General features: G+C 40.2%; 1 protein-coding gene across 1 annotated transcript in view; it reads left to right on the top strand.

Moving 5' to 3' along the window:
- The window catches only part of LOC128699003 (uncharacterized), a 576,069-nt gene that overhangs the window by 166,744 nt on the left and 381,825 nt on the right, over nucleotides 1–27,500 (top strand). The window contains exon 2 of the mRNA XM_053791521.2: nucleotides 6,124–6,169. Coding sequence (XP_053647496.1) covers nucleotides 6,124–6,169 — 46 coding nt within the window. The remainder of the gene's footprint in view (nucleotides 1–6,123; nucleotides 6,170–27,500) is intronic.

Raw genomic sequence — 27,500 nt, 5'->3', positions numbered from 1 at the left:
AGCCAGGAAGCTTACAGCACTTCGCCGCATCTCGCATCTGCTTGACAGTAGGGGTTGCAAGATACTGTACGAGGCACAAGTACGCTCACACCTTGGAGTATGCTCCACTTTCTTGGTTTGCCTGTCCCCCTCTCATCTGCGACTGCTTGACAGAGTAGAGAATAGAGCAAGACGTCTCATTCTCTCGGCCTGACCTAATCCTGATGGATCTGTCATTTCAGCAGAGCCTTCAACATAGGAGGGATGTGGGTGGCCTTACTGTTATGTACAAGGCCAATATTGTCAAAATACCACACTTGATCCACTTCGAGACAGCGCGAAACAAGCTTTTTATGCCACAAGACGGGCAGAAAGCAGCAACTTCACTCTGGCTGTACCTTCTCCAGAACATCACTCATCTGGAGATCATACATACCAGGATGACTGAGTATGGAACACATCTGTTCAGCATAATGATGTCAACGAGATAACGTCAGTTGATCAAATGAAAATGCTGGCCCACAGATTCTAACTTCATCCTGTTCCTACTTGTATGTCCTATAATGAATAGTAAAAATGCTTTCTAAATGAGCTGATGTAGGTAACAGCCTTATTTGTCAATAAAGTTAGGGAATCCTTAATCTGTAAATAGCTTATTATTAAAAGGATCTGATCTGTCAAACCAAGGTGTAAAAAAAAAAAAAAAAAAAAAGAGAGAGAGAGAGAGAGAGAGAGTGAGAGAGAGAGAGAGAGAGAGAGAGAGAGAGAGAGAGAGAGACAGAGGAGAGAGAGACAGAGGAGAGAGGAGAGAGGAGAGAGAGGAGAGAGGGAGAGAGAGGAGAGAGGGAGGAGAGAGGGAGAGGGAGAGAGAGGAGAGGAGAGAGAGGGGAGAGAGGAGGGAGAGAGAGGAGAGAGGGAGAGAGAGGAGTAGAGGAGAGAGAGAGGGAGAGAGAGAGAGAGAGAGAGAGAGAGAGAGAGAGAGAGAGAGAGAGAGAGAGAGAGAGAGAGAGAGAGAGAGAGAGAGAGAGAGAGAGAGAGAGAGAGAGAGAGAGAGTAGGGGGAGGGAGAGAGAGAGAGAGAGAGAGAGAGAGAGAGAGAGAGAGAGAGAGAGAGAGAGAGAGAGAGAGAGAGAGAGAGAGAGAGAGAGAGAGAGAGAGAGAGAGAGTGAGTGAGTGAGTGAGCGAGTAGGGGGAGTGTGTATGTGTGTGCGCGCGTTCGTGTGTGTGTGTGAGCACGTCAGTTGTTTAACCTAACCTAACCTAGCCTATCCTAACCAAACCTAACCTAACCTAACTTAACCTAACCTAACCTAACCTAACCTAGCCTAACTTAGCCTAACCTAACCTAATCTAACCAAACCTAACCTAACTTAACTTAACCTAACCTAACCTAACCTAACCTAACCTAACCTAACCTAACCTAACCTAGCCTAACCTAACCTAACCTAACCTAACCTAACCTAACCTACCCTAGCCTAACCAAACCTAACCTAACCTAACTTAACTTAACCTAACCTAACCTAACCTAACCTAACCTAACCTAACCTAACCTAAACTAACATAAACTAGCCTAACCTAACCAAACCTAACCTAACCTAACCTAACTTAACCTAACCTAACCTAACCTAACCTAACCTAACCTAACCTAACCTAACCTAACCTAACCTTACCTTAATTAAACTAACTTAACATTACCTAACTTAACCCAACCTAACTTACCTATCCTAACCAAACCTAACCTAGCCTAACCTAAACTAACGTAACCTAACGTAACGTAACCTAACCTAAAGTAACCTAACCTAACCTAACCTAACCTAACCTAACCTAACCTAACCTAACATAACATAACATAACATAACCTATCCTAACCTAACCTAACCTAACCTAACCTAACATAACATAACCTAACCTAACCTAACCTAACCTAACCTAACCTAAACTAACCTAACCTAACCTAACCTAACCTAACCTAACCTAACCTAACCTAACCTAACCTAACCTAACATAACATAACATAACATAACCTATCCTAACCTAACCTAACCTAACCTAACCTAACCTAACCTAAACTAACCTAATCTAACCTAACCTAACCTAACCTAACCTAACCTAACCTAACCTAAACTAACCTAACCTATCCTAACCTAACCTAACCTAACCTAACCTAACCTAAGCTAACCTAACCTAACCTAACCTAACCTAACCTAAACTAACCTAACCTAACCTAACCTAACCTAACCTAACCTAACCTAACCTAACCTAACCTAACCTAAACTAACCTAACCTAATCTAACCTAACCTAACCTAACCTAACCTAACCTAACCTCATCAGCTGATCACCTTTGAGAACGCCCCAGAAATTCAGAATTCAGTGCTGTGTATCAGTGACATTATCTAAGGACATGTTTGTTAATAAAACACAGTATGAGGTTTATTGCATTTCCTGAGACATTTCGCTCACCATGGACTTAATTGTTAAACGAAACATCTCAATCAAATGCCATAAACAGAATATTGTGTTTTATTAAGAGATCAGTAATGTCAGTCAAGGCTTCTTGATTTGCTTTCCGTGGACTAATACACAACAGTGTACGTGTTAAGGGTGCGTGTACGTGTTAAGGGTGCGTGTACGTGTTAAGGGTGCGTGTACGTGTTAAGGGTGCGTGTACGTGTTAAGGGTGCGTGTACGTGTTAAGGGTGCGTGTTCTTAATCTAGATGTAAAGTAAATAGTACTTGTCCGCAGACAGCCTCTGTGTTGATCTCCAAGTCCTCAGCTGTCAGTCGTTCCCATGAACTCTCATATTTTCTAATCTACAAAAAACTAAGGCATACACACACAGGAAGAGGCGAGGGAGGAGCTATGACTCGACCCCTGCAAATTCAACTAGGTGAGTACGACTAGGTGAGTACATTCACACACACACACACACACACACACACACACACAGTGAATGACATGATGGAAGGGATAGACTCAGAAGTGTCCCTTTTCGCATTTGATGTGAAATTAATGAGGAGAATTAAATTAGATGAGGAACAGGCAGGACTAAGAGACCTGGATAGGCTGGACACGTGGTCCAGTAACTGGCTCCTCGACTTTAACCCCGCCAAATGAAAAATCATGAAGATCGAGTAAGGGCAGAGAAGACCGCAGACAGAGTATAGGCTAGGTGGACAAAGACTGCAAACCTCACTCAAGGAGAAAGATCTTGGGGTGAGTATAACACCGAGCATGTCTCCGGAAGCACATATCAGCCAGAAAACTGCTGCAGCGCATTGGCGTCTGGCAACCCTGAGAATAGCGTTCCGATACCTCAATAAGGAATCGTTCAAGACTCTGTACACCGTGTATGTCAGACCCATACTGGAGTATGCAGCACCAGTTTGGAACCCCACCTGGACAAGTACGTCAAGAAATTAGAGAAAGTGCAAAGGTTTGCTACAAGGCTAATTCCAGAAAAGGTTTAAGGAAATCGACCTGACAACACTGGAGGACAGAAAGGTTAGGGAGGACATGGTAACGACATGGAAAATACTGCGAGATATAGATAAAGTGAACAGAGACAGGATGTTCCAGAGAGGGGACACAGACACAAGGGGTCACAATTGGAAGTTGAAGGCTCAGATGAGTCAAAAGGATTTATCAAGTATTTCTTCAATCATAGAGTTGTCAGGAAGTGGAATAGTCTGGCAAGTGATGTAGTGGAGGCAAGAACCATACATAGTTTTAAGACGAGGTATGATAAAACTCATGGAGCAGGGAGAGAGAGGACCTAGTGGCGTTCAGTGAAGAGGCGGGGCCAGGAGCTGAGTATCGACCCCTGCAACCACAATTAGGTGAGCATAATGAGGTGAGTACACACACACACACACACACACACACACACACACACACACACACACACACACACACACACACACACACACACACACACACACACACACACACTCACACATACACATACACACACACACACACACACACACACACACACACACACACACACACACACACACACACACACACACACACACACACACACACACACACACACACACACACACACACACACAAAGTGTATTCAAGACCCTCTACGATAATGTGAAAGCAATAAAAACAAAAGTGTTTGGAGAAGGGGGGCGACATCCCCTGGATCTGCTGGCAAGGAAATAGAGCGTCATAGAGACGCTTCGGAGACGATTTGGAGACGTCTTGCAGCCGTCTTAGAGAAGATTCAGAGAAAGCTGAGAGGTTCGCCTGGGTCCCACCTGACCTCAGGTACAGAGTAATATCATTAACACAGCTCCCTGCGCTCTCATTTGTCGAGGGAAGTCGGATGCTGTGGGGGAACAAGGTGGAGGGAAGAGAAAGTGACGTGAGGTGGGGAGGGGAGGTGGGGAAGAGGCTTGGGGAAGGAGGGGAAAAACTCAACAAAGATGCATCCCCACGAATACTATCAAACTCTTTCTGTGGTAGTGGTAAGGATGAAAATTCAATTCACGGATTCCGAGAATAAATTGTTCTATGTTGTCGCGTGCGAGCTGGTGAGTGTGTGTGTGTGTGTGTGTGTGTGTGTGTGTGTGTGTGTGTGTGTGTGTGTGTGTGTGTGTGTGTGTGTGTATGTGTGTGTGTGTGTGTGTGTGTGTGTGTGTGTGTGTGTATGTGTGTTTGTATTCCCCGAATTGTATTGTAGAGGTTGGTTCTCAGCTTCTGGCTCTGTCTTCTAGACTCCTTTGATCAGCATTACTGATTTCTGCCTTTATGGGCCTTCATCATATCTTCTCTTGAAACTGTGTATTGAATCTGCACCCACAATGTTTATCGGTTTTAAAGGATAACTAAAGTATTATGAACACTTGTCAGTGCTCAGTAATAACTCACATGGAGACAGAAACTTAGAAGATTAATTGGTCTGTATATTTCGATCTCCTTTTGGGATCCTCTTCATTTCAATGATTTATCTACTGAAGAGGACCCCAGAAGGGGATCGAAATATACAGGCCAATTAACAGTCTAAGTTTTTGTCCCCATGTGAGTTATTACTGACTATGGGATATAAAATTTTTAAATTATACGAGGGTCATTAAGTCTCGAAAAGAGATTAAAATGCCATCTCACACTGAGAGATACACACCTGTCTGTGTATGTACACTGAGAGACATACACCTCCCAGTGTATATACATGGAGAGACAAGCATCTCGGTGTATATAATCTTAAACACGTGCTCCTCGGGGCTGTTTTAAATTTTGATCCATCATAAGACGAAAAAACTATGGTTTTGTTTACATCCCAATTCTTCTGAGATTGTGTGTTTTTGCCATTGTATTTATAAACAGTTTTGATTTTTCTATGTATGAAATCTGAAATTATGTGTTTTTGCCACTATGTATACACAGTTTTGTGTATTTCTATGTATAAATTCCGAGATTCTATATAATTTTTGTTTGTGTTTTTCTATGTATGAAAAAAGAAGAAAAATAACTATTTGTGCGATACTCTCACCCATCATCCAAAAATTACGAGTCTTGAAAAATATGGTAATTATATTCATGGGCTGCGCTAAACCTGAGAGGGTTGTTCAACACGTAGAGAAGAGCAGATCAGAAGAGCAGAGATCTACAGGTTTATGTCCTGTTCAACATGCTATGAGATTTTCCCCTGTGTTATATTTGTGAATAATATGCTGAAATATAATTATTGCTGTTGTTATTATTATTATTATTATTATTATTATTATTATTATTATTATTATTATTATTATTATTATTATTATTATTATTATTATTATTATTATTTTTATTATTATTATTATTATTATTATTATTATTATTATTATTATTATTATTATTATTATTATTGTTATCATTATTAATATTATTATTATTATTATTATTATTATTATTATTATTATTATTATTATTATTATCATTATTATTATTATTATTATTATTATTATCATTATTATTATTATTATGATTATTATTATTATTATCATTATTATTATTAATATTATTATTATTATTATTATTATTATTATTATTATTATTATTATTATTATTATTATTATTATTATTATTATTATTATTATTATTATTATTATTATTATTATTATTATTAATTACGTCTGTTTGTTATTCCTCAGGGCCTGGCTTTCCCAGCGTCGTGTTTTCTGCTGTCTGTTTTACCAGGTAAATTGACTCAGTACCTTGTGCTAAGAGTACCTTTACTGCCTCTTACCAGGTGAGTTGATTATGTCCCTTGTGTCAAGAGTACTTGTACTACCTCTTACCAGGTGAGTTGATTCTATCCCTTGTGGCAAGAGTACTTTGACTGCCTCTTACCAGGTGAGTTGATTCTGTCCCTTGTGGCAAGAGTACTTTGACTGCCTCTTACCAGGTGGGCTGATTCTGTCCCTTGTGGCAAGAGTACTTGTACTACCTCTTACCAGGTGAGTTGATTCTGTCCCTTGTGTCAAGAGTGCTTGTACTACCTCTCACCAGGTGAGCTGAATTTGTCCCTTGTGGCAAGAGTACTTTGACTGCCTCTTACCAGGTGAGTTGATTCTGTCCCTTGTATACACTACCTCTTACCAGAGTCTGTCCCTTGTGGCAAGAGTACTTTGACTGCCTCTTACCAGGTGAGTTGATTCTGTCCCTTGTGTCAAGAGTACTTGTACTACCTCTTACCAGGTGAGTTGATTCTGTCCCTTGTGTCAAGAGTACTTGTACTACCTCTTACCAGGTGAGCTGATTCTGTCCCTTGTGTCAAGAGTATTTGTACTGCCTCTTACCAGGTGAGCTGATTCTGTCCCTTGTGTCAAGAGTACTTGTACTACCTCTTACCAGGTGAGTTGATTCTGTCCCTTGGGTCAAGAGTGCTTGTACTACCTCTCACCAGGTGAGCTGAATTTGTCCCTTGTATCAAGAGTACTTCAATTACCTCTTACCAAGTTCCTTAGTCCTATTCATATTTAGTGTAACTAAGCTGTTTCTTCCTGCTATGTCAGGGAGCTTAGAATTTTGGGGCAATGGAGTATAGAGTTTGAAGTCGCTCGGAAGAGGCATTTTTTTCGACGCCCGTCAGAAGAGAAATACCCTAATTATTTCACCGAAAAAAGCCTATGCCATTATAAAAAAAATGACAGCTTGTGACTTACATACTTCATTAAGAATCCAAATTTTATTCTTAGTAAAATATTAAGAGTTTGAAGACGACCAGAAGAGGCTTTTGCAAGTTATCAGAGGGAAATGAGATCCTGGGAATGGTTGCAAGTTATCACAGGGAAATGAAATCCTGGGAATAGTTGCAAGTTATCACAGGGAAATGAGATCCTGGGAATGGTTGCAAGTTATCACAGGGAAATGAAATCCTGGGAATAGTTGCAAGTTATCACAGGGAAATGAAATCCTGGGAATGGTTGCAAGTTATCACAGGGAAATGAAATCCTGGGAATGGTTGCAAGTTGTCACAGGGAAATGAAATCCTGGGAATGGTTGCAAGTTATCACAGGGAAATGAAATCCTGGGAATGGTTGCAAGTTATCACAGGGAAATGAAATCCTGGGAATAGTTGCAAGTTGTCACAGGGAAATGAAATCCTGGAAATGGTCTCTGTAAAACTGACCAGAGGGGACCAGCTCATGGCAATGGTTGCCGGACCTTTCTCTATTTGCTGACCACCAGCTCTAAACCGTTCATAAGTTGTAAACGAGAAAATCGGAGGAAAGCAAAAAAAAATCAAACAAAAAAAATAATACCCGTTTTGTTATATATGAACAATCTTCTATAATTAGGAAGGTAAATTCTCTCTCATTTATAACTGTATAATTAGTTTGTAACGATGATATGAGATATAGTGAGGCGTACACACGTATCTAAAGTAGGTAAATGCATTCAGATGTTCGAAAATCTCTAGGCAGTCTTCGATAATGGTGCCTTAGCCACGTTAAAAAAATGGCTCCTTCATTGCGAGAATCATACTCGAGGTACGTTCGAAAAATGACCTCTGAAACGCGTTCAAAAATGATCCCCCGAAATACGTTCGAAATTGATGTCTTTCCCCGTTATCGCAAACGACGTTAAGCTGCGTTGCGACGTTATTATTATATAGAACGTTCTGCAAGACCCATCAACAGAGTTTTACTTCCGCTTAATAATTACAAAGAAGTTTTTTGCCTGTCCTCGTGTACACGATGCTGTAAGTAACTGGTAATTATATTATCTTCTTTCTCTTTCTTTATTATTTTCTCTTGCCTCTATTATATTCTCTCCATTATGCCTCGGCTACGAAGCTCCTTGGTAAACAACGTTCAACGAAAAAGTTGGTTTTCAGGAAAACTCTCTTGAGAGCTTTGCCTAACGAAGCAGTTTGAATGGGTAATGAGTGTGGTTGGTTGTTGGTTTCAAAACTATCGACTACACGAGGGTCATTGAAACAGCATGATCGGTTGGTATATTAGGTTTAAAACCGATCGACTACACGAGGGTTATTATCAGGAAGTGATGTGACTTAAGAAATCGTAATGACACGATTGCAAATAAACCATACCCCCGGCCGGGATTGAACCCGCGGTCATAGAGTCTCAAAACTCCAGCCCGTCGCGTTAGCCACTAGACTAACGCGACGGGCTGGAGTTTTGAGACTCTATGACCGCGGGTTCAATCCCGGCCGGGGGTATGGTTTAGGAAGTGATGTGTCTGATAAAGTTTTTTTTTTTTTGCTTTGCTAAATTAATTTTGTCAGAAGAGACTAAACGTCGAAATACCATGGCTAGAACAAGTCAAAACGTACCCATAATATGGAGAGGAAAATCTTCAGGGCCTTTCAGTGTATCTATTCTCTTGGTCTAGGTTGGATTTGTGGGATGGATTTGTGAAGGACCCGCCCAGTATGGGCCAACAGGCCTACTGCTGTGTTCTTCCTTTCTTATGTTCTTACAAAGCATCAACTAAAGTTGAACTAATCCAATAAAATTGTGGATTAGTTGTGACTTGGTATTATCAAGTTAACATTTTCTTACCTGTGTTTACATCGCTATATAACAGCGATATATATTTTTTATTTTTATTATCACACTGGCTCATTCCCACCAAGGTAGGGTGGCCCGAAAAAGAAAAACTTTCACCATCATTTACTCCATCACTGTCTTGCCAGAAGGGTGCTTTACACTACAGTTTTTAAACTGGAACATTAAGACCCCTCCTTCATCGCTACATAACAGCGATATGTAGGAACCTATTTTTATCCTGACATTTCGTTTATATACCGAATTTTCCGGCATATAAGACGCACGATCATATGAGGCATATAAGACGATGTTTGCGAAAAGTTACAACGTAACGCTAGTAAACAAACGTTAAAGCGTAACAAAAAACCTACCCTTGACTCTGATTTTGAGTATATAAGGCGCAGGCTCATTTCGAAGACTTTCGTGGGGGGGAATAAATGCGAATTATATGCCGTAAAATACAGTATGTGAGGAGCAGAACTGGTGCAAGGAATGAGCCTTGTCGGACTCCTCTTAATACCTCCGCCAACCCAGGTCCTTTTTCCCCTGGTCCTCAGTATCGGAGTGGAAACGAGTGAGTCTTGGTTTCCAGAGAGGACTTAAAGGTCTAGAAATTTCAAGCATATAAAGCTGAGATTTTTAAGCTGGTATATCTTTTCACACAGGACATCTGTTATCCAGACAACCCCACAAGAGACCTCCTCTTACACCTATGAAATATGTGTGAGCCACTGTTATGTGTTGCTAGGAATCCTTGTTTGTTCTTCTAGGATGTGAACATGAGTCTGGCTAGGTAAGGTCTGGCTAGGTAAGGTCTGGCTAGGTAAGGTCTGGCTAAGTAAGGTATTAAATGTCTTACAATGGAAAAATAAGCACAAATGTAGTATAATGTAATTCTTTATTGGTTACATTTCGCCCACAGAGTGGACATTATCAAGATTCAAACAGATCTACCTGAGTAAAGAGTACATGAGTATATATGTATATATATATATATATATATATATATATATATATATATATATATATATATATATATATATATATATATATATATATATATATATATATATATATATATATATATATATATATATATATATATATATATATATATATATATATATATATATATATATATATATATATAGTGGCTTTCTTTGTACTTAGCAAACCAAAACTGTAATTACACATTGTAACCCTCACAAAGAAATAAATCTTTATCTTATCAGTAGGAGAATGTTACAGGACGGTCGAATGTGTCTTCTTTACCCAGGTAGATCTGTTTGTGATTATCTTTTTACTGTCCAGGAAAATGGAACACTTTCACTTCTCTTTTGTCCTCTCAGTACCTCTGTAACCTTGTACTCGAGGTACAGCAGGTTTGGAAGACAGGAACTACGTCCGGTAACTCCATGGCAGTTGACTCTGACAATAGTTTTAATGGTACCCTTCCGTACCCTTGGTTATCTTATCCATTACCTCAGATAACATGAATGTCATGGTCAGAGATCTGTGGATAAGCACTTTCTGTGTGTGTGTGTGTGTGTGTACTCACCTATTTGTACTCACCTATTTGTGGTTGCAGGGGTCGAGTCCTAGCTCCTGGCCCCGCCTCTTCACCGGTTGCTACTAGACCCTCTCTCTCCCCGCTCCATGAGCTTTATCAAACCTCGTCTTAAAACTGTGTATGGTTCCTGCCTCCACTACGTCATTGTCTAGGCTATTCCACTGCCTTACAACTCTATGACTGAAGAAATACTTCCTACTATCTCTCTGACTCATTTGTGTCTTCAACTTCCAATTGTGGCCTCTTGTTTCTGTGTCCCCTCCCTGGAACATCCTGTCCTTGTCCACCTTGTCTATTCCACGCAGTATTTTATATGTCGTTATCATGTCTCCCCTGACCCTCCTGTCCTCCAGTGTCGTCAGGCCGATTTCCCTTAATCTTTCTTCATAGGACATTCCCCTTAGCTCTGGAACTAACCTTGTTGCAAACCTTTGTACTTTCTCTAGTTTCTTGACGTGCTTTATCAAGTGCGGGTTCCAAACAGGTGCTGCATACTCCAGTATGGGCCTGACATACACGGTGTACAGTGTCTTGAATGATTCCTTACTAAGGTGTCGGAATGCTGTTCTCAGGTTTGCCAGGCGCCCATATGCTGCAGCAGTTATCTGATTGATGTGTGCTTCCGGAGACATGCTCGGTGTTATACTCACCCCAAGATCTTTCTCCTTGAGTGAGGTTTGCAGTCTTTGGCCACCTAGCCTATACTCTGTCTGTGGTCTTCTGTGCCCTTCCCCTATCTTCATGACTTTGCATTTGGCAGGATTAAATTCGAGAAGCCATTTGCTGGACCAGGTGTCCAGTCTGTCCAGGTCTCTTTGAAGTCCTGCCTGGTCCTCATCAGATTTAATTCTCCTCATTAACTTCACATCATCTGCAAACAGGGACACTTCTGAGTCTAACCCTTCCGTCATGTCGTTCACATATACCAAAAATAGCACTGGTCCTAGGACCGACCCCTGTGGGACCCCGCTCGTCACAGGTGCCCACTGTGATACATCATTACGTACCATGACTCGTTGTTGCCTCCCTGTCAGGTATTCTCTGATCCATTGCAGTGCCCTTCCTGTTATATGCGCCTGATGCTCTAGCTTCTGCACTAATCTCTTGTGAGGAACTGTGTCAAAGGCCTTCTTGCAGTCCAAGAAGATGCAATCAACCCACCCCTCTCTCTCTTGTCTTACTTCTGTTATTTTATCATAAAACTCCAGAAGGTTTGTGACACAGGATTTGCCTTCCGTGAATCCGTGCTGGTTGGCATTTATACTCCTGTTCCGTTCCAGGTGCTCCACCACTCTCCTCCTGATAATCTTCTCCATAATTTTGCATACTATACACGTCAATGACACAGGTCTATAGTTTAGTGCCTCTTTTCTGTCTCCTTTTTTGAAAATGGGAACTACATTTGCTGTCTTCCATACCTCAGGTAGTTGCCCAGTTTCCAGGGATGTGTTGAAGATTGTGGTAAGTGGTACGCACAACATATCTGCTCCCTCTCTAAGGACCCATGGAGAGATGTTGTCCGGTCCCATTGCCTTTGAGGTATCGATGTCCCTTAGCAGTTTCTTCACCTCCTCCTCATCTGTATGTATGTCGTCCAGCACTTGTTGGTGTATTCCTTGTTGGTGTCCCCATCTGGTCTGTCCCCCCAGAGTCCTTCCTGTCTCTACTGTAAATACTTCCTTAAATCTCGTGTTGAGCTCCTCACATACCTCTTGATCGTTTCTTGTGAGTTCCCCACCTTCTTTCCTCAGCCTTATCACCTGGTCCTTGACTGTTGTCTTCTTCCTAATGTGGCTATACAGCAGTTTCGGGTCAGATTTGACTTTCGATGCTATGTCGTTTTCATACTGTCTCTGGGCCTCCCTCCTTATCTGCGCATACTCGTTTCTGGCTCTTCTACTAATCTCCTTGTTTTCCTGGGTCCTATGCCTCCTGTACCTTTTCCATTCTCTGTTGCACTTAGCTTTTGCCTCCCTACACCTTCGGGTAAACCAAGGACTCGTCTTGGTCTTCCTATTATTTCTGTTTCCCTTGGGAACAAAACTTTCCTCTGCCTCCTTGCACTTTGTTGCCACATATTCCATCATCTCGTTTACTGATTTTCCTACCATTTCTCTGTCCCACTGAACCTCCTGCAGGAAGTTTCTCATACCTGTGTAGTCCCCCCTTTTATAGTTTGGCCTGTCCCCTTCAGTTCCTGTTACCTTCTCCACTTGTAACTCTACTATATAGTCAAAACTCAGAACCACATGATCGCTAGCTCCAAGGGGCCTCTCGTAAGTGATGTCCTCGATGTCTGAACTGCTCAGGGTGAACACAAGATCCAGTCTTGCTGGCTCATCCTCCCCTCTCTCTCTGGTTGTGTCCCTGACATGTTGATGCATGAGGTTTTCAAGTACCACATCCATCATCTTTGCTCTCCATGTTTCGGGACCCCCATGTGGCTCCAGGTTTTCCCAGTCGATCTCCCTGTGGTTGAAATCGCCCATTACCAGTAACTTTGCTCTGCTCGAGTGAGCTCTTCTTGCCACCTCAGCCAGTGTGTCCACCATCACCCTGTTGTTTTCTTCGTACTCCTCTCTTGGCCTCCTGCAGTTCTGTGGTGGGTTATACATCACTCCAGTGACTACTTTATGTTCTCCGGACTGAATTGTACCTACAATGTAGTCTCTTTCTCCAATCATGTCCATGCCTTCCATTTCCTCAAATCCCCATTGGTGTTTTATGAGCAGTGCAACCCCTCCTCCCCCTCTACTCCTTCTATCTTTCCTCAGGATCTGATATCCTGTTGGGAAGATTGTGTCTGTTATTATCTCAGCGAGTTTTGTTTCTGTGACTGCTATGATGTCTGGGGATTTTTCACTGATTCTTTCATTCCACTCCTCATGTTTATTCATTATTCCATCCGCATTTGTGTACCAAACCTTTAGTTTCTTTTCTATCATTGTGGTCATGCAAGTATATTGGGGTTGGGGGAGGGAGAGCCTTGGTGGGGGCCTATATGGGGCTGTGGTGTAGGTGGGGTATGTGTTGATGGGGGTGGGGTCAGAATGCCCATAAGGGACAGCTGTTGGGGTGAGGTTTGTGATATGGGGGTTGGTGGCAGAGGGAACAGTGAGTGGGTTGGAGTATAGGTTGCTCAGTTGCGTTGGGAATGTCGCGGGTGGGGTCTTTTGGTGGGAGATTCTGTGGGGTGTGTTTGCCCTTCCTCCTGTGTCTGGGTCCTGCTCATTTTCATTGCTTCTCGTTCCTCCTTGCGTCTGTGTGTGTGTGTGTGTGTGTGTGTGTGTGTGTGTGTGTGTGTGTGTGTGTGTGTGTGTGTGTGTGTGTGTGTGTGTGTGTGTGTGTGTGTGTGTGTGTGTGTGTGTGTGTGTGTGTGTGCGTGTATGTGTGTGTATGTGTGTGTGTGTGTGTGCGTATCGTATGACCGCTGCTGTAACAGTAACAAAAATTCACAGAAGAAACACGCACAGCAAAAGAAGAGGCAATAAAATATTGCAATAAGCTGAAGACGAACACCTGCACTGGAGATGCTTCTCAATTTTCCTGCAGCATCTCAGGGTACTCTTCACCGTCCTCATATTACAAGCAAAAAGAAACAAGAACCTTTTTTTTTTTGCTGTCAGATGACAGGTGTTTATATATATATATATATATATATATATATATATATATATATATATATATATATATATATATATATATATATATATATATATATATATATATATATATATATATATATATATATATATATATATATATATATATATATATATGGTTATAATAAGCGTATATGCACCTGGGGAAGAGAGAAGTATAGAGGAGAGAGAGAGATTTTGGGAAATGTTGAGTGAATGCGTGGGGAGTTTTGAACTAAGTGTGAGAGTACTTGTGGTTGGGGATTTTAATGCTAAAGTGGGTAAAAATGTTGTGGAAGGAGTAGTAGGTAAATTCGGGGTGCCAGGGGTAAATGAAAATGGGGAGCCTTAAATTGAGCTATGTGTAGAATGAGGTTTGGTAATAAGTAATACATATTTTATGAAGAAGAGGATAAATAAATATATAAGGTATGATGTAGCACGTAATGAAAGTAATTTGTTAGATTATGTATAGATGGATAAAAGGTTGATGGGTAGGCTCAAGGATCTACATGTTTATAGAGGGGCAACTGATATATCGGATCATTATTTAGTTGAAGCTACAGTTAGAGTAAGAGGTAGATGGGAAAAGAGGAAAATGGCAACAACAAGTAAGAGGGAGGTGAAAGTGTATAAACTAAGGGAGGAGGAAGTTCGAGTGAAATATAAGCAACTATTGGCAGAAAGGTGGGCTGGTGCAGGTATGAGTAGTGGGGGGGGGGTTGAAAAGGGTTGGAATAGTTTTAAAAATGGGGCAGAAGTTTGTGGTTATAGGAGGGTGGGTGCAGGAGGAAAGAGGATTAATTGGTGGAATGATGAAGTAAAGGGTGTAATAAAAGAGAAAAACGTAGCTTATGAGAGATATTTACAAAGCAAAAGTGTTATAAGAAGAGCAGAGTACATGGAGAGTAAAAGAAAGGTGAAGAGAGTGGTGAGAGAGTGCAAAAGGAGAGCGAATGATAGAGTGGGAGTGAGTTAAACAAGTTAAGAAAGCCTAGGGAACAAATGGATTTGTCAGTTAAAAACAGAGTAAGGGAGTTAGTAGATGGGGAGATGGAGGTTTCGGGTAGATGGCGAGAATATTTTGAGGAACTTTTAAATGTCGACGAAGAAATGGAGGCGGTAATTTCATGCACTGGCCAAGGAGGTATACCATCTTTCAGTAGTGAAGAAGAAGAGGATATGAGTGTGCGGGAGGTGCGTGAGGCATTACGTAGAATGAAAGGGGGTAAAGCAGCTGGAACGGACGGGATCATGAAAGAAATGTTAAAAGCAGGAGGGGACATAATGTTGGAATGTTTGGTATTTTTGTTTAATAAATGTATAAAAGAGGGGAAGGTTCCTAGGGATTGGCGGAGAGAGTGTATAGTCCCTTTATATAAAGGGAAGAGGGGTAAAAGAGATTGTAAAAATTATAAAGGAATAAGTTTACTGAGTATACCAGGAAAAGTGTACGGGAGGGCTATTATTGAAAGAATTAGAGGTAAGACAGAATGTAGAATTGCGGATGAGCAAAGAGGTTTTAGAGTGGGTAGAGGATGTGTAGATCAAGTGTTTACATTGAAGCATATATGTGAGCAGTATTTAGATAAAGGTAGGGAAGTTTTTATTGCATTTATGATTTAGAAAAGGCATATGATAGAGTGGATAGGGAAGCAATGTGGCAGATGTTGCAAGTATATGGAATAGGTGGTAAGTTACTAAATGCTGTAAAGAGTTTTTATGAGGATAGTGAGGCTCAGGTTAGGGTGTGTAAGAGAGGGAGACTTTCCCAGTAAAAGTAGGTCTTACACAGGGATGTGTAATGTCACCATGGTTGTTTAATATATTTATAGATGGGGTTGTAAAAGAAGTAAATGCTAGGGTGTTCAGGAGAGGGGTGGGATTAAATTACGGGGAATTAAATACAAAATGGGAAGTGACACAGTTACTTTTTGCTGATGATACTGTGCTTATGGGAGATTCTAAAGAAAAATTGCAAAGGTTAGTGGACGAATTTGGGAGTGTGTGTAAAGGTAGAAAGTTGAAAGTGAACATAGAAAAGAGTAAGGTGATGAGAGTATCAAATGATTTAGATAAAGAAAAATTGGATATCAAATTGGGGAGGAGGAGTATGGAAGAAGTGAATGTTTTCAGATATTTGGGAGTTGACGTGTCAGCGGATGGATTTATGAAGGATGAGGTTAATCATAGAATTGATGAAAGAAAAAGGTGAGTGGTGCATTGAGGTATATGTGGAGTCAAAAAATGTTATCTATGGAGGCAAAGAAGGGAATGTATGAAAGTATAGTAGTACCAACACTCTTATATGGGTGTGAAGTTTGGGTTGTAAATGCTGCAGCGAGGAGGCGGTTGGAGACAGTGGAGATGTCCTGTCTAAGGGCAATGTGTGGTGTAAATATTATGCAGAAAATTCGGAGTGTGGAAATTAGAAGGTGTGGAGTTAATAAAAGTATTAGTCAGAGGGTTGAAGAAGGGCTTGTTGAGGTGGTTTGGTCATTTAGAGAGAATGGATCAAAGTAGAATGACATGGAGAGCGTATAAATCTGTAGAGGAAGGAAGGCGGGGTAAGGGTCGTCCTCGAAAAGGTTGGAGGGAAAGGGTAAAGGAGGTGTTGTGGGCGAGGGGTTTGGACTTCCAGCAGGCGTGCGTGAGCGTGTTAGGTAGGAGTGAATGGAGACGAATGGTATTTGGGACCTGACGATCTGTTGGAGTGTGAGCAGGGTAATATTTAGTGAAGGGATTCAGGGAAACCAGTTATTTTATATAACCGGACTTGAGTCCTGGAAATGGGAAGTACAATGCCTGCACTCTAAAGGAGGGGTTCGGGATATTAGCAGTTTGGAGGGATATGTTGTGTATCTTTATACGTATATACATCTAAACTGTTGTGTTCTGAGCACCTCTGCAAAAACAGTGATTGTATGTGAGTGAGGTGAAAGTGTTGAATGATGAAAGTATTTTCTTTTTGGGAATTTTCTTTCTTTTTGGGTCACCCTGCCTCGGTGGGAGACGGCCGACTTGTTGAAAAAAAAAATATATATATATAATGTATATATATATATATATATATATATATATATATGTATATATATATATATATGTATATATATATATATGTATACATATATATATATATATATGTAATGATTTAATCATTATTTTTGACAAAAATGCAAAAAAAAACTCAAATGTAATTTAAATGCATCACTTAAAAATTTACCACAGTTATCAAGAGCTTTTTAGAATGATGCAAAAAATAATAATGAACTATGTATGTTCTATAATTGCCAATTATCGTTAAATGAGAATGCATTCCTCCCGAAAATAAACATTAATCCAGTTATAGAAGAATATATTACTGGAGGAAATTATCAGTTTTTCCTTATAGAGAATATATCTCAAACTATTAATAAGATATTATTAGTTATCTTACCCCCTTTACAATATATATATATATATATATATATATATATATATATATATATATATATATATATATATATATATATATATATATATATATATATATATATATATATATATATATATATATATATATATATATATATTCCCACAGTCTTTCACCTTTTATCTTATGCAATTTTATCTAAAAAAATAGGAATTATGTTTCAGAATATATTTCTTACATAGAGTTTGTGAGATATTCTGTTTACGGAGAATATAACTCTGGCAACAACGGACATATATTCTCTTATAACAGTGATTCAGCAACACTCTTCAGCAACATGAAACTCCGAGGTAAGAGATACAACACAAATTTTTTTAAAATCGTTATTTAAAATTGAGTTAATTGATTATTATGATTATTAACATTATTACTATAAATAATCTAATTATTAATATTAATATTATTATTATTATTATTATTATTATTATTATTATTATTATTATTATTTTTCGTACTTCCATATATTCCTAAGTTCTCGTATATGAATATAACCTTTACAAAATAATCAGATATTTTATTATATTGGTAATAAAATCGAAAAGGTTTATTATTAAGCACGACAGTTATATAAATAACAATAAAACGAAGGTAAATAATTGTTATAATAATCGTACATACGTGAGAGTAATGACCCCTCATGATTATCATAAAAATTATTAGGTATGTTTCAGGAAATAAACCGCTCCATTATGATAATTATCCATACGATAATTATGAACCAATAATTACCTCTTTGTATATGAAACCCAATACAGTTGAATTATTAATTATTATAATTATTTTAAATAAATATAAATTTGATAGAGCAAGAGGATTGAGGGGAGAATAGACAAGATTGAAAGTAGATATGAAAGGTAGATAGATAGATGTAGTGTGTGTGTGTGTGTGTGTGTGTGTGTGTGTGTGTGTGTGTGTGTGTGTATTTATGTGCTCTAACCAGGGAACTGAACCTCACCGCTACGAGCCCCGTGTGGGCTTCTGTGACGTTAAGGGTCAGCAGCACAGCTGCTGGTTTTGTCTCCACGACCACAGTCACCATGTCAGACCCAAGAGAGCAGAGGGGCAGATGGAAGCCCCCACCAAGAAGGCCAAGGACACTTGTGGAGACTGCTGTATCTGCTGACCTACCACTAGTTCAGACGGCATCTGCTACCCAAGGAGACCTGGTAAGGGCGGGACCCTCAGGGCACTGCCCCATCAGTGCACGCATGCAGTTGGGTTATGGGAGGAAACCAGGAGACTGTGGCTACTCCTCAACTGGCGGGGGTGGGACCACACCAGGTGCCCACCCCTGTAGCATCAGCCACCACAGAGGATGGGGAATGGCTGACTCCGCATGGAAGAAAGCATTCCCTCTCTGCTAGGGCACAAGCAACCATAGCCTTCAACAAATTCGAGGTTCCCGATTACAGGTTTGTGAGGTATCTGAAGAACATACCTCGCCTGAAGCTCCGCTGCGAGTTCACTCTCAGGAACTAGGTTCTGGTTATTCCTCGGGATGAGGATTCATACGAGGAACTGAAGAGGCTGGTTGTGATACATCCCGGCATGGTGGAACTGGTTGCTTGGGAGAAGGTATACAAGGGGGTGCTCTTACACGTCCCTGTGCCCCTCCCATTGGACCCCATTTTGGAAGTGCCCAATATAATCAAGGCAGAGCGACTCACTGCCAAGGTGAACAAAGTGCCCACCCGACAGGTGCTGATACACACAGGACCACTCCCCATGCACTTGGACCTTGGGGCCTGGGGAAGGTTCAAGACCCAGCCGTACCTGTCGGGCCCACTGCTGTTCTTCAACTGTCAAGGGTTCAATCACAATGCCGCCACCTGCCAGCGAGGGAAGAAGTGTGGTGTGTGCAGCAAGGCACACGACTCGAAGGACTGCATTGCTGTCCTCAAACAACCGACCAGTGAGGCCCTTCGGCTGGAGCCCAAGTGTGCCAACTGCTCCAAGAGGCACCATGCCTAGAACCAGAGCTATCCTGTGATGGTGCAGCACTGGAAGCGGATATGCCACCTGAACGGTCTGGCACCCACAGCAACGCCCACCCTTAGACTCACCCAGCTACAGTCAGCATGGGCTCCACTCGCAGCATCATGGATGCTGCAGGTGAGCAATGCCAGCGAGTTCCTGGCACTGGGCTCCCAGCAATGGCATCAGGGGATAGTCACTGGCTTGCAGCAAATGCAGCCAACAGCGGGGCCAAACAGCAAGATAGTCGAGAAGACAGAATCACTGAGAAAAGCGGCCACAGGCCAGGAACACTGCCCAACAAGCCCCTGCTGGGCACCATCAATCCACGCCATCCCACCAGCAGGCCTCTTCGCAAGGGCAGGCCCCTCCGGCGAACTGCCAGAGTCAAGCAGCGGGTCCCCGCCAGGAGACCCAGAAGCCCACGGCCACTCAGGCCAGACCCAGGGTGCACCCAGCTTATGCGGATGCAGTGTCGACAGCCACCCAAACATACCCAGTGACCCCAGCCCCAACACGAAGAGTCGTCCGACCCAACGCCTACAGAAGTAATGGTAGACACATTTCCTGCTCGGCTAAAGAAAACTGTCGGGGTATTCTCAGAGCTCCTCTCTCGCCTGCTGCCATTGGCAGAGGACAGGGGCGCCGGCAGCCAGCTACTGTCGTGGATGCTAGGCGTGGTCCTACTGGACAGGAAGGACTCAATGGAACTTCAAGCCATCATCCAGGAGTCCTTCCAGTCCGTGATGGAGGAGATCCCGGAGTCACCAACAATGGAAGATGAGTCCCAGGCAGAGATGGAATCAGAGGGTAACCCCTACAGTCCTTGAAGATCCTCCAGTGGAACATTTGTGGGCTGCAGCAGAAAATTCACTTAGTGATTGAAGCTGCAGTACAAGATGAGGCCGATGTCTCCCTGCTCCAAGAGATACTTACCAAACCACCAATATCAACCACAGCCACGTATCCCGGGGTTCTCAACTTATCTTCAGCACCTGGAAGGCACCAGCAGGGGCACAGCTATCTACGTCAGGAACACTATCCCTCACTCGATCTCTGCTGACCCCATCGACTGCAGAGAGGGCGCAGAGGTTCAGATTAGGTGATGAAAGATTGAATATCAGATTGGAGGGAGAGAGTATGGAGGAGGTGAACGTATTCAGATATTTGGGAGTGGACGTGTCAGCGGATGGGTCTATGAAAGATGAGGTGAATCATAGAATTGATGAGGGAAAAAGAGTGAGTGGTGCACTTAGGAGTCTGTGGAGACAAAGAACTTTGTCCTTGGAGGCAAAGAGGGGAATGTATGAGAGTATAGTTTTACCAACGCTCTTATATGGGTGTGAAGCGTGGGTGATGAATGTTGCAGCGAGGAGAAGGCTGGAGGCAGTGGAGATGTCATGTCTGAGGACAATGTGTGGTGTGAATATAATGCAGAGAATTCGTAGTTTGGAAGTTAGGAGGAGGTGCGGGATTACCAAAACTGTTGTCCACAGGGCTGAGGAAGGGTTGTTGAGGTGGTTCGGACATGTAGAGAGAATGGAGCGAAGCAGAATGACTTAAAGAGTGTATCAGTCTGTAGTGGAAGGAAGGCGGGGTAGGGGTCGGCCTAGGAAAGGTTGGAGGGAGGGGGTAAAGGAGGTTTTGTGTGCGAGGGGCTTGGACTTCCACCAGGCATACGTGAGCGTGTTTGATAGGAGTGAATGGAGACAAATGGTTTTTAATACTTGACGTGCTGTTGGAGTGTGAGCAAAGTAACATTTATGAAGGGATTCAGGGAAACCGGCAGGCCGGACTTGAGTCCTGGAGATGGGAAGTACAGTGCCTGCACTCTGAAGGAGGGGTGTTAATGTTGCAGTTTAAAAGCTGTAGTGTAAAGCACCCTTCTGGCAAGACAGTGATGGAGTGAATGATGGTGAAAGTTTTTCTTTTTCGGGCCACCCTGCCTTGGTGGGAATCGGCCAGTGTGATAATAAAAAATAATAAATATATATAGATATATGTCGTGCCGAATAGGCAGAACCTGCGATCTTGGCTTAAATAGCAACTCTCATCTTGCCATATAGGACAAGCGAAAATTTGTGTGCAATAATTTCGCCAAAATCATTCTGAACCTAACGAAAAAAATATATTTCACTGTGTTTGTTTAGCATTAAATTATTGTAAACAAATCTAAAATATATTTAGTTGGGTTAGGCTAAAATAAATTGCGCTTGTTATAATAAGGTTAGGTAAGTTTTCTAAGTTCCTTTTGGTGCAAAATTATAAATTTTTACATCAACATTAATGAAAAAAATATATCTTTAAATGTATAAGAGAAAATTTTAGGAAGGACTTAATTTTAAATGAGTTCTTGCTAATTGACCAGTTTTACATATTCGGCACGACATATATATATATATATATATATATATATATATATATATATATATATATATATATATATATATATATATATATATATATATATATATATATATGTATATATATATATATATATATATATATATATATATATATATATATATATATATATATATATATATTTTTTTTTTTTTTTTTTTTTTCAACAAGTCAGCCGTCTCCCACCGAGGCAGGGTGACCCAAAAAAGAAAGAAAATCCCCAAAAAGAAAAATACTTTCATCATCATTCAACACTTTCACCACACTCGCACATTATCACTGTTTTTGCAGAGGTGCTCAGAATACAACAGTCTAGAAGCATACACATATAAAGATACACAACATATCCCTCCAAACTGCCAATATCCCAAACCCCTCCTTTAAAGTGCATGCATTGTACTTCCCACTTCCAGGACTCAAGTCCGACTATATGAAAATAACCGGTTTCCCTGAATCCCTTCACTAAATATTACCCTGCTCACACTCCAACAGATCGTCAGGTCCCAAGTACCATTCGTCTCCATTCACTCCTATCTAACACGCTCACGCACGCTTGCTGGAAGTCCAAGCCCCTTACCCACAAAACCTCCTTTACCCCCTCTCTCCAACCCTTTCGAGGACGACCCCTACCCCGCCTTCCTTCCCCTATAGATTTATATGCTTTCCATGTCATTCTACTTTGATCCATTCTCTCTAAATGACCAAACCACCTCAACAACCCCTCTTCTGCCCTCTGACTAATACTTTTATTAACTCCACACCTTCTCCTAATTTCCACACTCCGAATTTTCTGCATAATATTTACACCACACATTGCCCTTAAACAGGACATCTCCACTGCCTCCAACCGTCTCCTCGCTGCTGCATTCACCACCCAAGCTTCACACCCATATAAGAGTGTTGGTACCACTATACTCTCATACATTCCCTTCTTTGCCTCCATAGATAACGTTTTTTGACTCCACATATACCTCAACGCACCACTCACCTTTTTTCCCTCATCAATTCTATGATTAACCTCATCCTTCATAAATCCATCCGCCGACACGTCAACTCCCAAGTATCTGAAAACATTCACTTCTTCCATACTCCTCCTCCCCAATTTGATATCCAATTTTTCTTTATCTAAATCATTTGACACCCTCATCACCTTACTCTTTTCTATGTTCACTTTCAACTTTCTACCTTTACACACATTCCCAAACTCATCCACTAACCTTTGCAATTTTTCTTTAGAATCTCCCATAAGCACAGTATCATCAGCAAAATGTAACTGTGTCAATTCCCATTTTGAATTTGATTCCCCATAATTTAATCCCACCCCTCTCCCAAACACCCTAGCATTTACTTCCTTAACAACCCCATCTATAAATATATTAAACAACCATGGTGACATTACACATCCCTGTCTAAGACCTACTTTTACCGGGAAATAGTCTCCCTCTCTTCTACACACCCTAACCTGAGCCTCACTATCTTCATAAAAACTCTTTACAGCATTTAATAACTTACCACCTATTCCATATACTTGCAACATCTGCCACATTGCTCCTCTATCCACTCTATCATATGCCTTTTCTAAATCCATAAATGCAATAAAAACTTCCCTACCTTTATCTAAATACTGTTCACATATATGCTTCAATGTAAACACTTGATCTACACATCCCCTACCCACTCTGAAACCTCCTTGCTCATCCGCAATCCTACATTCTGTCTTACCTCTAATTCTTTCAATTATAACCCTACCGTACACTTTTCCTGGTATACTCAGTAAGCTTATTCCTCTATAATTTTTACAGTCTCTTTTGTCCCCTTTCCCTTTATATAAAGGGACTATACATGCTCTCCGCCAATCCCTAGGTACCTTCCCCTCTTTCATACATTTATTAAACAAAAGTACCAACCACTCCAACACTATATCCCCCCCTGCTTTTAACATTTCTGTCATGATCTCATCAGTACCAGCTGCTTTACCCCCTTTCATTTTACGTAATGCCTCACGTACCTCCCCCACACTTACATTCTGCTCTTCTTCACTCCTAAAAGATGGTATACCTCCCTGACCAGTGCATGAAATTACTGCCTCTGTTTCTTCCTTAACATTTAAAAGTTCCTCAAAATATTCTCGCCATCTACCTAATACCTCCATCTCCCCATCTACTAACTCCCCTACTCTGTTTTTAACTGACAAATCCATATTTTCCCTTGGCTTTCTTAACTTGTTTAACTCACTCCAAAATTTTTTCTTATTTTCATTAAAATTTCTTGACAGTGCCTCTCCCACTCTATCATCTGCTCTCCTTTTGCACTCTCTCACCACTCTCTTTACCTTTCTTTTACTCTCCATATATTCTGCTCTTCTTATAACACTTCTGCTTTGTAAAAACCTCTCATAAGCTACCTTTTTCTCTTTTATCACACCCTTTACTTCATCATTCCACCAATCACTCCTCTTTCCTCCTGCACCCACCCTCCTATAACCACAAACTTCTGCCCCACATTCTAATACTGCATTTTTAAAACTATTCCAACCCTCTTCAACCCCCCCATTACTCATCTTTGCACTATCCCACCTTTCTGCCAATAGTCGCTTATATCTCACCCGAACTTCCTCCTCCCTTAGTTTATACACTTTCACCTCCCTCTTACTTGTTGTTGCCACCTTCCTCTTTTCCCATCTACCTCTTACTCTAACTGTAGCTACAACTAAATAATGATCCGATATATCAGTTGCCCCTCTATAAACATGTACATCCTGGAGCCTACCCATCAACCTTTTATCCACCAATACATAATCTAATAAACTACTTTCATTACGTGCTACATCATACCTTGTATATTTATTTATCCTCTTTTTCATAAAATATGTATTACTTATTACCAAATTTCTTTCTACACATAGCTCAATTAAAGGCTCCCCATTTACATTTACCCCTGGCACCCCAAATTTACCTACTACTCCCTCCATAACATTTTTACCCACTTTAGCATTGAAATCCCCAACCACCATTACTCTCACACTTGATTCAAAACTCCCCACGCATTCACTCAACATTTCCCAAAATCTCTCTCTCTCCTCTACACTTCTCTCTTCTCCAGGTGCATACACGCTTATTATAACCCACTTTTCACATCCAATCTTTATTTTACTCCACATAATCCTTGAATTAATACATTTATAGTCCCTCTTTTCCTGCCATAGCTTATCCTTCAACATTATTGCTACTCCTTCTTTAGCTCTAACTCTATTTGAAACCCCTGACCTAATCCCATTTATTCCTCTCCACTGAAACTCTCCCACCCCCTTCAGCTTTGTTTCACTTAAAGCCAGGACATCCAGCTTCTTCTCATTCATAACATCCACAATCATCTCTTTCTTATCATCTGCACAACATCCACGCACATTCAGACTTCCCACTTTGACAATTTTCTTCTTCTTATTCTTTTTAGTAATCTTTACAGGAAAAGGGGTTACTAGCCCATTGTTCCCGGCATTTTAGTTGACTTTTACAACACGCATGGCTTACGGAGGAAAGATTCTTATTCCACTTCCCCATGGATATAAAATATATATATATATATATATATATATATATATATATATATATATATATATATATATATATATATATATATATATATATAGAGCGCAGAATATTTTTGTCAAGAGAGCTACATCATAAGTCAAAAGGATCGCTATTATTAAGGACTTTATTGTTTCCTAACTGGTCATCATTCTTTCTTTACTGTCTAAAAATAGACAGATTATCGTTAGTCGTGATTCTAAGAATTTCTCTTCTGTTTTTCAAAAAAAAAAAAAAAATCCTCTGAAGGCTTAAATAAATATATCTTGTATACTGGATAGCGTGCGTCTGGCCATTAGAGGAAGGTGGATCGAGCCTTCATTTCTTCTTCGACTGAATTGCCCTCAATCCACCTGTATCCAAAATTATTATATTTATAATTATTTCTAAAAAACATAACTACGGATTGAACTTAACTACTGATTGAGCATAATTACAGAATGAACATAACTGAAGAATGAACATAACTGCAGAATGAACACAACTGCAGAATGAACATAACTACGGAATGAACGTAACTACAGATTCAACATAACTACAGAATGAATATAACTGATGAATGAACATATATACAGAATGAACATAACTACAGAATGAACATAACTGCGGAATGAACGTAACTACAGAATGAACATAACTACAGAATAAACATAACTGAAGAATGAACATAGCTGAAGAATGTACGTAACTACAGAATGAACATATATACAGAATGAGTATAGCTGAAGAATGAACATAACTAAGGAATGAACATAACTACAGAATGAACATAACTGAAGAATGACCATAACTACAGATTGAACATAACTGAAGAATGAACATAACTACAGATTGGACATAATTACAGAATGAACATAATTGAGGAATGAACATAACCACAGAATGAACATAACTATGAACTGAACATTACTGCAGAATGAACAAAATTACAGAATGAACATAAGTACAGAATGAACATAACTATGGAATGAACGTAACTACAGAATTAACACAACTACAGAACGAACATAATTACACAATGAACATAACTAAGTAATGAATATAACTGTAGAATGGCCATAACTACAGAATGGACATAACTACAGAATGGACATAACTACAGAATGTATATAACTACAGAATGTACATAACTAGAGAATGTACCTAGCTACAGAACATAACTGAAGGACGAAAAATAACTGAAACTCAACCACCGAAACACAAAATTAACAAAACAAACAGAACAAACGAACAAGACCAGCAAACAAATACAGCGAACAAATCAATTAACAAACAAAACTAACGAACAGGTAAGCAAAAAAACACGAGTAACGAACAAATACAAGTAACGAAAAACAACACAAGTAACTAAAAAACAACAACAACAACAACAACAAGTAGATAACAAAAGCAAGAAAATAATCAACAAAGACAACTAACAAATTCCCCCAAGGAAAGAAAACAAGGAAAATAAAAAAAAGGGGTCGAACACGAAACTGAAAAACTATAAACAAATCCTGGAAAAAAAAATCCATCTCACAAATATCTCTAAAAAAAAAAGACCTTTATGACGAAAAAAAATTATTAAAAAATTTCTTTTATATAATAAGAGATTAAAGATTTTATAATAGACCGGAAGTCTATTTTTATTTAAACAAAACGAAAAAAAAAAGAGAAAAGTGGATGGCAACAAAAGCAAATATTTTTCGTGAAATTTAATTAGCATATTTGTCAAACAAAAGCCAGGAGGAATAAGAACAAGGACAGGACAAAGAAACAAACAAAATGGCATAATAAAATGTCGAAAAATGAGTCAACACAAATAACAAAACGTAAAATCAAAATAAAAGAGAGAAATAAAGAGAGAAAACATGAAGAAGGGATAA

Source organism: Cherax quadricarinatus, chromosome 55, assembly GCF_038502225.1.
Source record: "Cherax quadricarinatus isolate ZL_2023a chromosome 55, ASM3850222v1, whole genome shotgun sequence".
In the NCBI taxonomy this organism is placed as follows: Eukaryota; Metazoa; Arthropoda; class Malacostraca; order Decapoda; family Parastacidae; genus Cherax; species Cherax quadricarinatus.
The sequence above is the reverse complement of the archived record's forward strand: the minus strand, read 5'-3'. Positions and strand labels throughout refer to the sequence as shown.